We start from the raw sequence: 17,680 nt of genomic DNA, 5'->3' as shown, positions 1-17,680 counted from the left end.
TTCATGTTTAATTAGTCACTGTTTATAGTCACAAAAGCCACAGTTAACATTGTAATATATGTGTCCTAATCATTTTCTACCAATACTCAATATATGGTGGAAGTCTGCCCAGAGTGTTTGAGGTGTCGGGTTACATTCTTGGAGCCCAGTCTCTTTTGATATTTAATAACTGTGTATTTATAATTCAGAACTCATTAATTTATACCTAGGTCCCTGAAGGCATTGCTACAATAATGCAGCTAAGGCACATGGTTATAAACTAGCAATGTGAAATAGAGATCTGTATAAATATATAATATAAACTCCATTAGTATACCTGAGCTTAATATTCATGGATACTCGAGTTATATTAACATACACTATATTTCATGTACTAATATACTATTGCTCTAATATAATATGACTAGTACTATATTTTGTATTTTTTTAAACAATTGTTTTTATTTCAAGATATGAAAATAACAACATGTCCAGCTTACACATTTGTTAACAGAATACAAAAATAAAAACAACAAATTGACAATTTTCAGCAAACATGTATTAAAATGTCTTTTCTTGGAATGTGAATTTTATGTACTAATATAAAAAGGTGGAGGGTGGGGGAATAGAGTTGACATGTAAATATTATATGGAGGGGGCAGGGAAGGGTAAACCCGGTGTGTGGGATAGTATTGTGTATTCATCAAAGACAACAAAATCATAGCAAGCAAACATAAATAAGGAACATACAAGTGAAGTAATCCCAAAAAGTAATAATAGGTCTCAACATCTAACTTTCTGGAAGCAAAATGTATGAAGCTCTTGTAGAGTCTGCATTGTATGTAAACCAAGAATCCCAAATCTGATTAAATTTGATTTGTAAGTAATGGTTAATTTTTTCCATTGATGATATAAACCATAATCTGTTTTCAACTACAAGCAGAGCTGGTGGCGAGGGTTGTTTCCAAAATGTTGCTATCATGTTTTTGGATGATGAAATAACATGGAATGCAAATTTATTAGACTCTCAAATAAGGCCAGTGATTGGATGACCCAATAGGACTGTCAATGGGCTCATGGGGACTCTAGTATATGATGAGTAACTTCTATATATGTGACCAATAGGTACAAATCTTAGGCAATGGCCAGCACATATGGGGGAAGTTTCCTCTTTGGACACACTCTCTACAGCACAAAGGAAAAGAGAATGGACATGTCTTCTTTAGTCTAACTAGTACTAGACACCACCTGGTGTTCTCTTTAGTGCAGAAATAGATGCTGTTTCTTATTATTTTTTTATTTAGTATTGACTGAAGTAGCCAGCCTTTAACCACGCTGAATTATTTATAATCACTTGTCTATCTAATGATTTTTTTTTTTCAAACCCTTGTAGATAGAAAGATTTTCAGATGATACTGCAGTATTTTAATATTGTACAATATGTCACTCAGACACAAACAGTAACAGAATAAGCTACACACTAGGCAAACCTGTATAACCTTGTCATGTTGTAATACCTGTTATGGGCCCAGATATTGCTATTCATCAAGTATGCCACAGAATTCTTATTATATGAAATGATCTTTCTTACGCTCTGGCATGCATATACATGTACACACTCACCAGTGGCTGGGAACTACTGCTGATGAAGATCTCCAGGACCCCTGATAAGTCAGGGGCACACCAGCTCAACACATTTTTTTATTTTTTTTTAGCAACAAATAAAAGTAGCCTACATGGCTGCCAGCACCTGTTTCCCCACTCTAACACTGACTAATGTGTCCCTGCTAGACATGGGATGCATGCAGATATGTTTCATATGTTAATCTGCAATTAAACAACGCTCCAGCCTCACGTCTAACCCTTACTCAAATGATTTGGTCTGATTCCGTGGAAGCCTAACCTACAGAATAAAAACAGGGAAGGAAAAAGTAAATTAAAGCGTTGAGGAGGGAATCAAAATGGAGATCTGAGGTGACAGGTACTTAAAAAAATTGTCTATAATCTGTTTACATATTTTTGAGATGGCACCCGAGCCACCATTTCCTAGTTCCACCACTGGTCCACCATGCTCTTTGTCACTTATCAGGTTGTCATGTTAGAAGGCAGGTGCTTCACTAACACAGCAGGCAGAGAGTGACTGACAAATGGAGAAGTGCATTGTGTGGATTGATTGAGTCATATCGAGCATATAGAAAGTGATACTACAGCAGTTTAAATGAATGCTGTCTCAGTTTTTTTGACAAGAAGGAGCTTCAGTAAAGGAGTGCGGATCTAAACACTTAACACTTTAATAGAGCTACAGTGCAATGTCAGCTTATCCCTGAACAATATATTTAACATTGATGGTTTATGTCTGACAATTTAAATGTTGAGGGTTAAACGCTCCTTTCAGTCCCAATTTGCTATTGCTGCTGATTACAATTTATTTTATAATATCATATTTCCTCTAGATATATCCATTTATTCTAGATAGTTTTTAATTGTTTACAGCTTAATGACTAAATCATGGGAGAGAAGAAAGACACGTGACTTTGAAAGGTGTTGTTGCAGCCAATGTCTATCATTCACAATATCTAATGGTTTAATTTGCAGCGCAATCTTGCTACCAATACAAATAAGTACTGCCATAAGCAATTTAGCTTATAAATACATTTTTTTTGGCTATGAAAAATAGGTTTTTTCTTAATTTTTTAAATTTACATTACAATAGATCTTAAGTTAGACACACTAAGATAGAGATGATTGACTACAATAAGCAACTCTAAAAATCACTTATCTTCTGTTGCTTTGGTGCTAAACCTTATAAGAAACAACAAAACAAGAATATAATACATACTCAGGTTCTGTAAGAGGTGTTGTTTCATTTGGTTCATTTATTGGGCTCCCACCATGATTAGTAATTCTTTCCTCCTCAGTTCTCATCTCTACTATTGGTTCTTTTGATCCATCTTTCCTACAAGATATTAAGCATTTCTGAAATTATGTATTAACTACATAAATAGGCAGCAGCTGGAAATTGTACTTGTTATCTTATGTTGTACTAATACAGAGACAGGCCCTTAAAATGATCAACAAATATTACCATTGTCTGATTTAGAAGTGCTGACTTTAAATGTAGGTGTATCATGATTGCTATTGGCTCTTTAAATGCTTATTTTATTTGGTTAGTTTGTTGTTTCTAATAATTATTTTCCATTTCCTGCTTGATGCTGAGTATACACAGGCAGGGCCGCCTTCAGCAATCATGGGGCCCAGTACGGGCCCCCCGTGTCCCCCAGGCCACCCCCCTATAAGCGCTCTCTCCCCTCCCCGATGAGCGCCCCCCCCATGAGCAACAGAAACACATACTTACCTGGGGCCCCGCTGGTCTCCGCTACTCTGTCTTCAGCCTGGCTGACACCGTGACAGCCAGGCACCAGGATGCGATCGCAGGGGTGGAGGAATCATTCCCCCTGCGATCATGTGATCTGCCTGAGACAGCCAGATCACATAATCGCAGGGGGAATGAATCCTCCACCCCTGCGATCGCATCCTGGTACCTGGCTGTCACAGTGACAGCCAGGCTAAAGACAGAGTAGCAGAGACCAGCGGGGCCCCAGGTAAGTCTCTGCTGCACTGTTGTTCTGGGCCCCCTGGTGAGCCCGGGCCCGGTACAACAGTACCCCCGTACCCCCCTGATGGCGGCCCTGCACACAGGCCAATACTGCCGCTCTGTTTGAAAGGAAAGAGTTGGTGACCAACTTAGCCACATATATAGATGTTCAAATTGGATGAGGTTTTGCTGGTTGGCACAATGGCAATGTATTTGGATCTATTCGAGAGTCATTGGGATCAGTAAATGTGGTCAATTTTTTTGTTACTAATTTGATCAATTTAGGGATTATTATTGGGCATTGAACTCATTTTGCGACCACACATGCGACACAAATTGTCCCTGATGAGATTGTAGCGTGTTTGGCTAGCTTGAAGACTTGTTGTCCTCAAGCAGGTTCAAAAACATATATACCTGCCCCCTAATATTATGCTTTTAGGAGAGGTTAGAAAGGTCAAAATTTTCTTTCTAAACATACACATAAAATTTCAAGAATTGGACCTTGCCCTCTGGAGTCCCAACTTCACACGTCACCCAAGAAAAGATTTCACAAATGTAAAATATACATATGCTCCCGTGTTTATTGTAGTATTCGGCTTGCCAAATAAATAGGCAAATATCATGCCTGTTCCATTGAAGAATGACTGTAGAACATTTAAGCATAGAATGTGCTAAAAAGACTGCACCCTCTATAGCAGAACTATAATCAAAATCATGTCAACAGTGGAATATGGTACAAAAAGCAGACTTTAGTTACACATCTCTGTACTGAGGATCTCTTGAATGCTCGCTGAGCTATATTTAATATCCTGCAAGATGATCCAATAAACGGAAAAAAAAGCTATATCAAAGTGTTCTCATTCAAAGAGATTTTCAGTACATTAAGTGCTCTCAATTGTACTTTCTGTTCCGATGATACATTTTTCTGTTCTTCAGAGTGCATCTTATTAACTTCTGTGCAATCCATAGTTTCTTGCTGAGGAATATGCTAGCATGAACACTACTTTTTCATTAGAACAACATTTGCCCAAAAAGGGTTAAATACTTTAACTAAATAGCCAAAAGATAATTCATCGATAGAGATAAATTGATACATTTAAAGAGAAAATAATCTATGCAATCCTCACACATCCAATCATATGGCAGCCTCTTTGGCCCCAAACACCCAATTACTTCAGAGTAAGTAGTCATGTCTGATCACATAAAAAGGGTTCCACTTGTCCCTCTAGCCACAACAGGCAAAGATACACTATGGGGTATATTTACTAAACTGCGGGTTTGAAAATTTGGAGATGTTTCCTATAGCAACCAATCAGATTCTAGCTGTCATTTTGTAGAATGTGATACTAAATAAATGAAAGCTAGAATCTGATTGGTTGATATAGGCAACATCTCCAATTTTTCAATCCCGCAGTTTAGTAAATATACCCCTATGCTCTCAATTTTTGAGGTGGTTTGCATCTAATAGACAGAGGCTGTGCAATTCTTTTGTCCTCTCTCTTTATGCAATATACACTTTACAAATTAAATGGATAGAGCAAGCCTAATGATGTCACTCAAGATGCCAGAAAAGTGTAGGTAGCACTTTACAAAAAAAGTAGATAAAGAGAAGGGTAGAAAGTGAAGAGAATGGAGGTAGTTGCTCATTTACAGTCCAGGGGGTAAATGTATCAATCTGCACATTCTGCAAGTTGCCGATATACGGTGACTTTGCAGGGCAGATTTACAACGGCATTACCGTCTTAAATCTAATATCGGTGACTTGCAGAATGCACAGATCTACACTTTTACTCCCAGTAGTAATATGTATGTATTATAATATTTGTAGTTGTACATGCTAACAATGTAAAGTCATTGTAAAGTGTGTTTTGCAAAAGCCTAATTCTCTTCATTCTCTAATGAAGAAAGCTCCACGCAGACGTGTTATATAACCCATTTGGAATTGTTCCATGATGGAATGCAGAATTGTTTGCAGAGGGAAGGATATGAGAATCACTCAGGCAAACAATTTGTTCAAAAGCTCCGATTCACTATCATTGTTTCATATATCACATATAAGACACCCACAAGAAATGCTTAAGAGCAACTAATCTACTGAGAGTACAGTAAACAGAAATTTCTCTATATAATGTAACGAGCAAACTAATACGTTTAGATTCAGCTGATCAAAAGTAATGCAAATTTTAAAAAAAAACTATTTAAAAAGCATATAAATCAACTTATTTCACATAAAATTAATGGAGTATTTAAAATGATACAGAATTAGACATTTTTCATGACCGTAACAGATACAAAAAACGAATATATATGTACAAAATATATATTATACACACAATTTACAATTATTGTACAAATTTAAATACAGTAAGTAATAGTCAAAACCATATTATTACCTCTTGCTTAAGACCAATATTGGTTCTTGTTTGCAAAAATAAGCCAACGTTACATTACATAATGCTGTAGTTATACTGCAATGTGTTCCATGTACTTCTTACTCATGTACTTTTTACTCACCCTCTAAAATTTACATAGAGAAACCATAGTTTAATGGAATACCACTGCCCAGTGAAATATTAACTCTATATCTTATAGAAGAGGAGGTCCACTGCCTATTTTGAAAGCAATGAGCCCACCACAATGAGTGTCTCACTGATGTTAAATGGAACAATAAGTGTAATAGAACAGACCTTATGGGCGCTTCACTAAGGTGTGCAGCCGTGTACCTACTGTGTGTTACTGTCTCACTGATGTTGGTATAGGTAATGTATACTGGTAAAGGGGTAACTGAGATCCCTAATCATAATACAAATCCCATTTCCCAACATAAATAAGAAGAATACTCTCCTCTGACCTATTTTCATTACCCCTAATGTGTACTAGTCAAATGACGCAGTATTGGGGTCTTTGATTTTGTCCACTACACAGGGATCTTGAAAAATTGCCACAGTTCCAACATCTGCCACCACCAACAGCAAGGTGTCTAAAAAGAGTTTCTGCACCCTGAGGCTGTTTGTTTGCCCGTCTACTAAAACAAAAAGTCCAATTCTGATAAGCCCAAGGTCTACAAGATTTAAGGGGGATCATGAAAGATGCTAGATTGTATATAGTTATGAAATCATGCTAAAAAGCTCAGACTGGCTAGTTGAGAGATTGTTTATGAACGTATTGAGGGGTATCCTGATGCTGTCCTAACTTAGCCATTCTAAGTGCCAAATCGCCATTTCAGTTGTCCTCACCATGTTTCATATTTTCACACTGCTTTCGTTCATTAGTTTTCCAAAAACAGTTGTTGCTGTTTTTGTAGTTTACCCAAGAAAATTTGTAACTCTGTATCTGGTTTTTTTTTCTTTACATTTATTTTGTTTTTTATGTTTTTTTTAGCTTTTAATTGCTAGATCACTTGTTAACATGCATTAGTAGAGTTTTAAAAATTATTGACTCTGACCTTATGGGTGCTTGTTGTCAGAAGATCTATGGAAACAAAGTCCCAAAAGTAGGACAGTCTTTGCCAATCCTATGCTGGTGCCAATCAAATATTATATTAGTAATCATGGTGTACACCAGAGGTGCTCAAACTCAGTCCTCAAGAGCGACCAACAGTTCATTTTTTCAGGATATTTCAAGATCATACACAGGTGAGTATATATATTTTTTCAGTTATTTTTTCTGGGTCAGTAAATATCCCACCTATTTCTACAGACAAAAAATCCTGAATTGATTTAAAATAATATACTTTGCATATCATTTATGCTAAAATATGTTAAATATATAAAAACATTAATAAGAGAGACTATCTTTTTATCAAGCCAGTGAGTAAATTTCACACTCTTTACATTAAACGACATACAAGCTAAATATCCCCACAAATGGTACTCACACAGTGACTATAAAAAGCATTCACCATATTTGGCACCTTTCACATATGTTTTTCTTATATCATGAACTCAAACTGGATTTATTCTGATATTATTTCCACTGATCAATGCAGACAACTAATTAATTACAGATAATAAATGATTACATAAGGATTGAAAAGTCTTTGCTAAGAGACATGTAAATAAACCCTGGTGCAATCAGTTGTCTTTAAGGGTCACATCATTAACTGATTGAAGTCCACCTGTGTACAATTAAAGTGTTTCGTCTGATTTTAAAATTAAATACACCTGTTTGTGAGAAGTCCTGCTGTTGATTAATGCATTTGCAAACAAAATCAAAGAACATTCAAAGCAAATCTAAGAAGAAGTCATTGAAAATCAGCAATCATGAGAATGATATAAGAAGATTTTCAAGATTTAATATTCCTGGAGCACTATCAAGTCCAATATAAGCAAAAGGAAGGAATATGACACAATTGTTCATTTGCCTTGAACAAGACGTGCTTCAAAACTCTTCATCGGTGCTAGAAGGGCACTTGTTCAGGAGGCCACCAAGAGGGTTAAGTCAACTGTGAGAGAGATATAGTCTTTAATGGCAGAGATGGGAGTGATGTTCCATAGGACAATTGCTCAGTTTTTAAAAAATCTGCACGTTACAGGATGGTGGAAAACAGTAAACCATTGTTGAAGAAAACTCACATGAAACTTTGCCTAGTGTTTTCCAGGAAACAGGTCACAGTCCCACTTACAAAATGTATGAAGAGTCTTGAGTCCGAGGAGACCAAATGTTAACTTTCTGGCTTCAACACTAAGGGCCTGATTTGTAGTTAGGAGCAAATAAAAAAAAAGGAGCAAATTTGCACCTTTTCAAAACCATGTCACATTAGAGGGGTAGGTAAATTTAAAATGTAGAGACAGGTTTATAGTTGGGAAATGGCATGCCATAGAGCAACTTTAATTTCAGTGTAAAGAAAAAGCTATCAAGCATTTGTGTGCTATATGATAAAATAGCCAGTATTTGACTTATGTGCAAAAAAATAAGTCAATTTGCACCAGAGGAGGAACTAGCAGGCTCCAGGCCCCGGGTCAGGGAAGTGGGGAGGAGGGAACAGAGGTCCACATCTTGCTAGCTTCACATGCAGCAATCCCCATTAACTTCATGTGTCCTGGTGCACCACACCTGCTGCACCAATGGTAGTTCTGTCACTGATTTGCACCTTTTGCATTGTAACATGGTTTGTCCAGGTGCAATGTTGCTCTTTTTCTTTGCTTTGCTCCTCACTCAAAATTAGGCCCTAAGTGCTTTGTTTGACCAAACCAAAGCATTGTGTTGGGAGCATAAAGCTTTGGGGAAGCTTAACTTCTACAGGGACTGTAAAAGTTTTTACATTAGAGGGCAAAATGCAAGATGTAGACCAATCCTGTCTGTGCAGTCGGCAAGAGACCTAGGACTTGATGGAAGATTTATGCTCCAGAAGGACAGTGCTCCAATGCATACACCAAAAGCCACAATGGAAAGGTATAATAAAAATAATGAATGTCTTGTAGTAGCCCAGTCAAAGCCGAGACTTCAGACCCATCTGTTGAATGATTTAAAAGTTGCTGTTAACCAATGATCCTGATGAAGATCAAGCAATACTGCAAGGAATGGGAGGACACTGCAATGTCCAAATGTGCAAAGCTGGTAGACTTAATATAATTTTTAGCTGTAGCTGAGGATTAATGATTAATTTTTTATTTATAATTTAATAAGAAAACTATTGTGCTGATCAGTAGTAAGATATCCCATATAATTTAGTTTTGATTCCAGGTTGTAAGAAAATAAAATGTGAAAAATGCCAAACGGGGTGAACAATTTTTTATAGCCACTATCTAACATGTCATGTGGTTTTCTTACAGTCTTTCAGAAGGTACAAATTGTATTTAAAATTTTCAGGTCATGTGTGCTTTATTATAAAATAAAGTGATCCCTAAAGCTAAAATGTAACTTATTTTACCTAAAAAGTGCTACGGCTAACAATTACTTCTTTCCATGCCAACGTTTCTGGAACTTATCACAAGGGAAGATAATTAAATCTATAAATGTGAGGGAGTTATTTTTTTTCTATGCACCTCAAACTTCCTGTCTATAAGTCTATATAAAAGAGTTATTGAAAGTTTGACTAAGGGCACATACAATTTATATATAGTAAGTTTTATGAGAGGCATGGTTATTATGTAATTTTTATGTTTAGCGCACATTTAAGGGGGGGGAAAAGACAATGATTTTTTTCTCACAAGTATGCAGCTTTTCCTTCTTCCAATTCTTTGCTCTTCCCACTGGAACCACTTTTCTTCCCGCAGATCCGTCTAGTTATACACATAAGCAATCCGCGCTGTCTCATAAAGAAGCAAGTGACATCCGTCACAACCAGAATTAGCAGAAGGGCAACTACTGCCAAACCGATGACTGCTCCAATTCCAAGGCCACTGAATAGTGTATCTTAAAAAAAAAAAAGATAGAAAAAGAATTTGTACTTTAACATGGTTATTTCTAGTTCAGCTTTCATAGTATTTATGCACTGCCACAATTTTATTCTGCAAAGGAGATATAGATATATATATATATATATATATATATATATATATATATATTTCTCTCCCTACGATGCATGAGATTAAAATCTAATTTAGGGCATTGGAAACAGACAAAATGACTCATCCAAGCAGCTGACATTGGGATCTGAACCAGGATTTTGCAGCAAATCTTTCAGTGTCATTTTTTTTATGTAAGTTCAGCAACCACTGAGCCAATTTATTCTCCCGCAATATGTTAACCTAAATACAACTTTAGACAGGGAAGCTAATATAATACATACTGGCAGGTATAAATCTGCTATTTAAAACATTAATTTAGAAACTGTAGATATTAAAATAGATAATTCTAAGATCATAAGAAATGTTTACATTTTCTAGGTAAGTATTATAAGCACAGAACAATAAAAAACAAAAGAGAAGAGGAAAGATTAGCAATAATGAGATAATTAGCAAGATTTTCACTTAAAATCAGATTCTATCTGTAATTTATTCAGTGCATTCTACAAAATGATAGCTAGAATCTGATTGGTTGCCTTAGGCAACATCTATACTTTTTCAAACCCACAGCTTAGTAAATATACCCCAGGATATTTTACAGTAACAGAAAAGCAATAAGATTCTAATAGCTAATACTTTAATAGTTAATAAAGGAATATATAACATAGTTAGTGAAGGAAAACAAAGCTGTAACTATAGTTCATTGTTTTTCATAATTTTGCTTTATTTGATCTTATTTTTGTTGGGCAGATTTTATTCAATATTGGAATTGAATGAATTCAGAATTATGCTCTTGTAATAACTTCCAGCAGCAGTACAGTAAGATACAGATTCCTAGTTATGAGTTTCTGTCAAGTGAATTTCCAGAACTCTGAGCACCCAGAGAAAACTGTGAATGTCGCCCATCCTCATACTCTCACGCCCCAGCTACGGAGCGCATTCTAGTCAAGCCAGCTGGAACCACGGCTGAGGGAGAGTTCAGATGGCAAATCAGTATGGAGGAAGAAGAGTCACAGGCAGATGCCAAGAAAAGAATTCAGGATTTTCCATCTTTTTTTAATAGTACATCTTTAATAGTACATCTCCCTTTTGGACAGAATTGTGCTCACACATATTTCTAAACAGTTTGAATATAAATAGCCAGTGACTGAAATGTTTTTAAGGCATGGATGAAAAAAGCTTGATCCACATAAAACACTCAGAATTTAAAGCTTTTCAAAATTTGACAGTGCTTTCTAGTTAAAATAAATACAATTTTCATTGTTAAATAGACATTATTCAGCTATAGCACTCTACTTCCAACATCTGTGTTGTTACATGTGGTCAAAGTGAAAATTTAGAATAGCTGTATGCAAATGTAAGGGAATCAAATTGATAGTTTTACAATGAAAGCAGTAGGAGAAGTGGCAGTATGGCAAACCACTATATACTAACATACTTCGACCTCTGGTTGCTACGCTATGTGAAGCTTAGCAACAAGAGTCACAATCCTATGCGACTGCTGGCTGACAATGCTGCAAATTGATAGCAATGCATAATGGATTATACCACTTTAAACCATTTCAATTACAATGCAGTTTTATGCACTTAAAACACATAGAATATGATTACATTAGTTTTGTGGGAACTTCCCTTTAACTATAAAAATGCATGTTTATAGTGACCATTCATTTCTTGCTGCTGCTGGGAAAAATAATTTCAATATACCTGTAACATCGACAGTATCTGGTAAGAGAAAAACCTATAAAAATTGCACTTAGTTAATTATGACTGTTTATAAATAGACAGCTGTTTATAGAGGACAAAGCGTTTGATGCAGTGTATGGTGTACTGTGGTGATTATGTGATGAATCCATGTTATCTTATGAAAGATCAATGATTACATTAGTTGTCAATAATTTGGGATATTTCAGTAAAGAAAGATAAGAAAACAAAGCAACAATCCACCCTTACCCCCTACAATCATTACATAATGCAGCTTGCTGCAACACACTCATACACATTTGAAGCCATTTGTGTACATAGGAAAAGACGTACACAAAAAAAGCACACTGACGTATAGTTCAGATGTGTCCAACATAAAAACAGTATTATCTGTGCCAGATTTACATCAGTCATACAAGTATGTACACATCTTGCGATGCCATAGAGATGCGGTTTTAAAGTGTTAGTAAAAAAAAAAATAGAGAAAATTGTCTGAATAGCTATTATTAAATGCAAAAGTAGCATTTTCCATATAAAATCTAATTTAATAGAAACGTAAATACAAATAAATTCAAACATCTGTTGTTTTCCCTTTAAGAATTCTCATTCCTGCAGTAGTCCAAATGGAATGTCCATTAAGTAATGTGAATAGATGGCCGCGACTTGATGGAATATATCTGTCATGCTAATGATTTAAGTACTGTCAGCTGGAGGGGTCAATGCACAATCAGCAATGGTTAGATAGTACTGCCGATAGTCATCATCATCATCACTGCATGTTGCTGCAACAGCTCTCCAACACCCGTAAGAGATGCGGCTCCTACAAATTCTATATAGAAATGCATTCTTGCCTACTGTTGTCACTATTACATGAACATACACTTGCTATACTTATGCCATCACAGCCCGTCCCTGTTCTGCCTCTCCAAGTATTAGTCGAAGATACGCAACAGTCTACATGCACATATATTCATATTCAGTTTTACAGGCACAGTACAAAAAGAAGCAGATGTTGGTCCAGTCCTAAATGAAGCCCAGGGTGCACAAACACTGTTTCATGGCTGCCTACAAAAGACAAAACTTACAAATTTTTCACTTGCAGAAAAGCTCGCCGGTTATTTACAGTGCAGAATGATTGCTGCTGGTAAGCTTCAAATACAGGATTCATTCTTTAAGCTCTACTTAATATTGCATTTTGTTTTCCTGCTGCTATCAATTCCATATACTCGGCTGGCTTCAAGTCAGCAACACAAGGGAAAAAAGTGAAATTACTTTACATTTCTAGTTATTGGCAAAAGGCAGAGCAGAAATATATTCAATGCAACACATAAGGACACAGGATTAAATCAATAAGAAAGTTTAGATTTAAGATGAACAGTTTGAAAACTTTTTTTAGAAATACAACCTCTCTCTCTCTCTCTCTCTCTCTCTGTATATATATATATATATATATATATATATATATATATATATATATATTTGGAAACCTTTGAATGTATATTGTCATAGATTATGAGGATGATATTAGTGAAGGGTAAATTCTGTGCCAATATGTCTGTGATGTCTTCTAATTAACGTATTAACATGCATTAAATTAGAGTTCTGAAATTAAATCAGTATATATATACATTTATATTATTTTAAAGGATGATTATAATGTTAACAACATTCACATTATAATGAATGCATTAACTTAGTTTTAAATATTTTAACACATTTACTGGATACTGTTGCAGTTGTCTTATGAACGTACTAGGGTTCTGATTGGCTACAAGGGCTTTGGCTCTGTGAAATCTATTGGGCTCTAGCTGACTGAGGCAGTTATTATCTACATTTCCGCTAGGATATATTTTTGTATGGCGATGCTGAAAAATATAAACGTATGAGGCACAAATGAAAACTCTTAAGCTAAGTTGAAGATTTGCAATGCTGAGTACTTCTGAGCTTTATTTGAAATGTAACTGCTAGTTGGTTTTTATGTTATGTTTCAAAACATATCCATGTTTAATCAGGGTTCTGGCTCTATTTGTTGCAATATTTGAACTTTGTAAATTAATCATGTGACATTTGTGTCAGCAGTTATGTTACAACGCTAAAAATATTGGAAACAACTGGGCTACAGATTAAACTAGCCTTAGGAAGTTTGTTATGCACTCACTGGATATAGGTGCTGTCTTCACAGATCATACTATAGAGGAACTAAGGTTGATTACAATTGAGATTTCTGGAGATGTCAACTGCTTTAGAAAGAACTTGAAATAAAAGTTGGACATGTCTGCATGTTTAGTGGCAGGATCGGATCAGGGGCTGGCTGGCAAATTTAAGCCTGGGGGGGCAGATTCAACTCAAAATGAAGCTAGCCCGATGTCACAGCCCAAGGTAGCCCAGTAACGTAAAGACCAGCAAGTCCCTGTATAGGATAAATGTCAGAATATAGATTCATAGCAGAAATGCCAGGTACCAGTCAGCTTCAGAGCTCTAAATGGAGTGAAATCAGCCTAGCATCTGAACAATATTTAACATAGTACATAAAGTCCATAGTGTACTTATTAACCTACTTTAACAAATGTGCTAATGTGCCACCATTGGGGTCATGAGTTCAATTCCTGACCAGGACACAAAAAAACCATGCAGTTAGGTTAATTGGCTGTTGACAAGATTAACACTAGTCTATGTCTGACTACGTGTGTGTTAGGGAATATAGACTGTAAGCTTCAATGGGCAGGGACTGATCAGGATGACAAAAATGTTCTGTGTATAGCACAGCAGAATTGGTGGTGTTATATAAATAAATGGTGATGATAAAGAATTGGAAGTTATCACTTATAGAGGATGCTACTCGTTGCATTAAGAAACAAACAAACATTACTCACCCCTCAAAGATAAAACAAATCACAAAAACTATATAATCTAAATATATAAGATAATTTTGTAGTGTATTTAGTTTCTGATTTAACTGTGGAGTTTGTATGTTCTCCCCGTGTTTACGTGGGTTTCCTCTGGTTTCTTATTTGCTATTAAAAATTGACAGTGTGTTAGGGACCTTAGACTGTAAGATCCAATGGCACAGGGACTGATGTGAGTGAGTTCTCTGTACAGCGCTACGGAATTAGTGGCGCTATATAAATAGCTGATGATGATGGTTTATATAGCATATTGTTTTTGTTGTATTTCTAGGTCATAGAATATATCAACTGTAAAATGATTGTTATTGCCAAAATTTGCCAAGACCTATGCAGTGTTATCCTGCAGAGGTTTTGCTTGGCGTTTGCGAAATTGCTCAAGAGACTATTTGCAGTGACATGTTAAGAATTAATAAACTCTTATCGCAGTTAATCCCCATAAATACTGAACTCCACTGTATCGATTTAATACTTCCACGTGCATTTCCCAAAAGGTATTTGTCACAGCAATATCTAAGGCTGTGATGAGAAAAATGCTGTTCAATTTTGTGCTTTACTTTCCACCCAATATACTCTGAAAAAAAAAAAGTTTCTGAAACTGGAATTGTGCAAAGGATTATGAGGCTTGGATTTTGCTAGAAACCAGACCTGTAAGCTTGATGAATTTGAATCGTGGATGACTTTGCTCAAACAAAAACGGAAAGGTTTCGATTCAGTTAGACCTAAATCCATAGGTCAATCAATAGTAATGAGAGATGTAAGGCTCACATTTCATTCCAATGCATGTTAGGTTATAATCAAATAGTGATCACATAATAAAATAAATGCCTACAGTTGTAACATTATGTAACATTTGTAACATTTACATGTTATTTATCTTAAGTACTGTATTATGTTAATAAGCTATAGTTTTATTCTCATTAAACCGTCTTGCAGTCAGTAATATAAATATTACTTTCCTTAGCAGTATGTCGATGGTGGCAAAGCAAAAATTGAAAGGTTATTTACAGAGCAAATGGGCAATCAAGAGCACAAAATCCATTTTAGCAGAAATCTGGGTGGGCTTGTGCAAATCGAAGCATATAGCACCACAAAAGTGCAGTGATTGAGGAGGTGCAGTAGTATGTACCAGCCAGTAGGAGGATTTAGGTGGAGCGGGGAGCGGATCTTGCTAAGTATGGAGTAGGTGCACCAGGACAGACAACTAAAATGATATAATGGGGTAAAAGTGACACATTTATCCGGTGAATGGAGATCAGGGGCTAGATTTACTAAGCTGAGGGTTTGAAAAAGTAGGGATGTTGCTTATAGCAACCAATCAGATTCTAGCTTTCATTTATTTAGTACCTTTTACAAAATGACAGCTATAATCTGATTGGTTGCTATAGGCAACATCTCCTCTTCTTCAACCCCGCAGTTTAGTAAATCTAGCCCCTGGTCTTGTCTTCTGGTTGGGACACAATTTCCTATAATGGGATACGTTATGATTTTTAGCCTGTTTGCCTTTAAGAAAAGTTACAATGTCAGATTTACTGTGGAGAACTTGAGAAAACAAAGAGAATAAGAACACGATATAAATTGTTACCACCTGTAAATTAATAATTAACTTCACATTTCAGCAGTAGATAAAGACATATCCCAAATCAATAGAAAGAAAAAATGCTGATCTGGGCCAAAAAGCTCAAACAGCAAAAGCAGGTAGCTATTCTTTTAAAACCTAGTAATACTTGATACAGAACATTCTTCTACTACAGTGCTGACACAGATTTGCACATATGTTATAAATAAAACAATAAATAAGCTTACCTGCAATAATATTGGGCTTTGGTGGCATTATAAATTCATACATTGTTGGCTCAGAATAACCAAGTCTATTTACTGCTATGATCTGAACTTCATATCCCATATTCCATTGTAGATGTTCTAGAATAACGTGGTCTTTAACTCCAATGATCTCTTTCTCAATCCACTGATCTTCTTTGTCTTTCTATGAAAAAAATAGTACGTACGTGTATTATTTTTTATCCTTAGATTTCATCCATAAAGTGTCAAAAAAGTAAAATAAAATGAAAGCCCTTAGCTTAAATCTCCATGTAAGAAACACAGATATTCAAGCATGTGAATGTGATAAGTATGTTTCATACTGACTTATCACAGAACTGCAATTGTACCCTTTATTTACTAAAATTTTCTCATATAAGGCCTGAGTTAGAACCAAAGCAAAGAAAAGGAGCAACTTTGCACCATGTTACAATGCAAGGGGTACAAACGGACTTATTTTTTTGCACGCAAGGAAAATACTGACTGTTTTTTCATGTAGCACACAAATACTTGACAGCTTTATTTTTACACTGAAATTAAAGTTGATCTATGACATGCCGTATACCAACTATAAATCTGTCCCTACATTTTAAATTTATCTGCCCCCTCTAATGCAACATGGTTTTGCCCAGGTGCAAAGTTACTCCATTTCTTTGCATTGCTCCTAACTCACAACCAGGCACATAGTGGGATAGACTTTCACAGGGAAGTTTGCATTAGTTCCTGATAAATAGGAGCTGCTCTGACATTATTGAAATTTAAGACAAAACATTTACTCTTGTTAACAGCAGGGTAAAATATTTTAGGAGATTCAATTCCTGAAATAAAATCATCTTAGCAACAAAGTACTAGATTTCCCAAGTTATCCAGTATAGTAAATTATCAAATGTACAACATTTGATCATTTCCTAAGATATATTTCAAGTGTAAATTAGAATAAGATGGCTGAAAACACGTTCTATATATTGGCATAATTAATGCTCTCTCTTTACGTAGTTGCTGAAACTACTAAAATAAATAGAATGTAAAAAAAAAAGAAGAAAAGAAAATCAAAATGAAGAAAAAAAGAAACACAGTTGGGGCAGTTACGAAGCAAAACCACATTAGCTATACAATGGAAATATATTATCATGAAATGGATTTTCGCCATGTTCCTCAATACTGCACATCGTTTTCCACAAAAAGATTGTTGTTTATAAAGAATAAGTAAATACTACGAGTTAATAAAT

The 17,680-nt window shown here is 35.6% G+C and overlaps 1 protein-coding gene across 3 annotated transcripts in view; it reads right to left on the bottom strand.

Moving 5' to 3' along the window:
* Nucleotides 1-17,680, bottom strand: part of NCAM2 (neural cell adhesion molecule 2) — a 238,480-nt gene that overhangs the window by 20,123 nt on the left and 200,677 nt on the right. Inside the window, exons 15-17 of one of the 3 annotated variants that reach the window (XM_075197113.1) lie at nucleotides 16,437-16,617; nucleotides 9,727-9,931; nucleotides 2,819-2,935 (exon numbers count right to left, since the gene is read on the bottom strand). In XM_075197113.1, the coding sequence (XP_075053214.1) occupies nucleotides 2,819-2,935; nucleotides 9,727-9,931; nucleotides 16,437-16,617 (503 nt within the window). Of the gene's footprint in view, nucleotides 1-2,818; nucleotides 2,936-6,319; nucleotides 9,030-9,726; nucleotides 9,932-16,436; nucleotides 16,618-17,680 lie in introns of those variants that run through there. The other 2 variants (XM_075197115.1, XM_075197114.1) reach the window with 2 other exon arrangements.

Source organism: Mixophyes fleayi, chromosome 2 (genome assembly GCF_038048845.1).
Source record: "Mixophyes fleayi isolate aMixFle1 chromosome 2, aMixFle1.hap1, whole genome shotgun sequence".
Classification (NCBI taxonomy): Eukaryota; Metazoa; Chordata; class Amphibia; order Anura; family Limnodynastidae; genus Mixophyes; species Mixophyes fleayi.
Note: the sequence above shows the minus strand (reverse complement) of the source record. Positions and strands in the feature narration are given on the sequence as shown.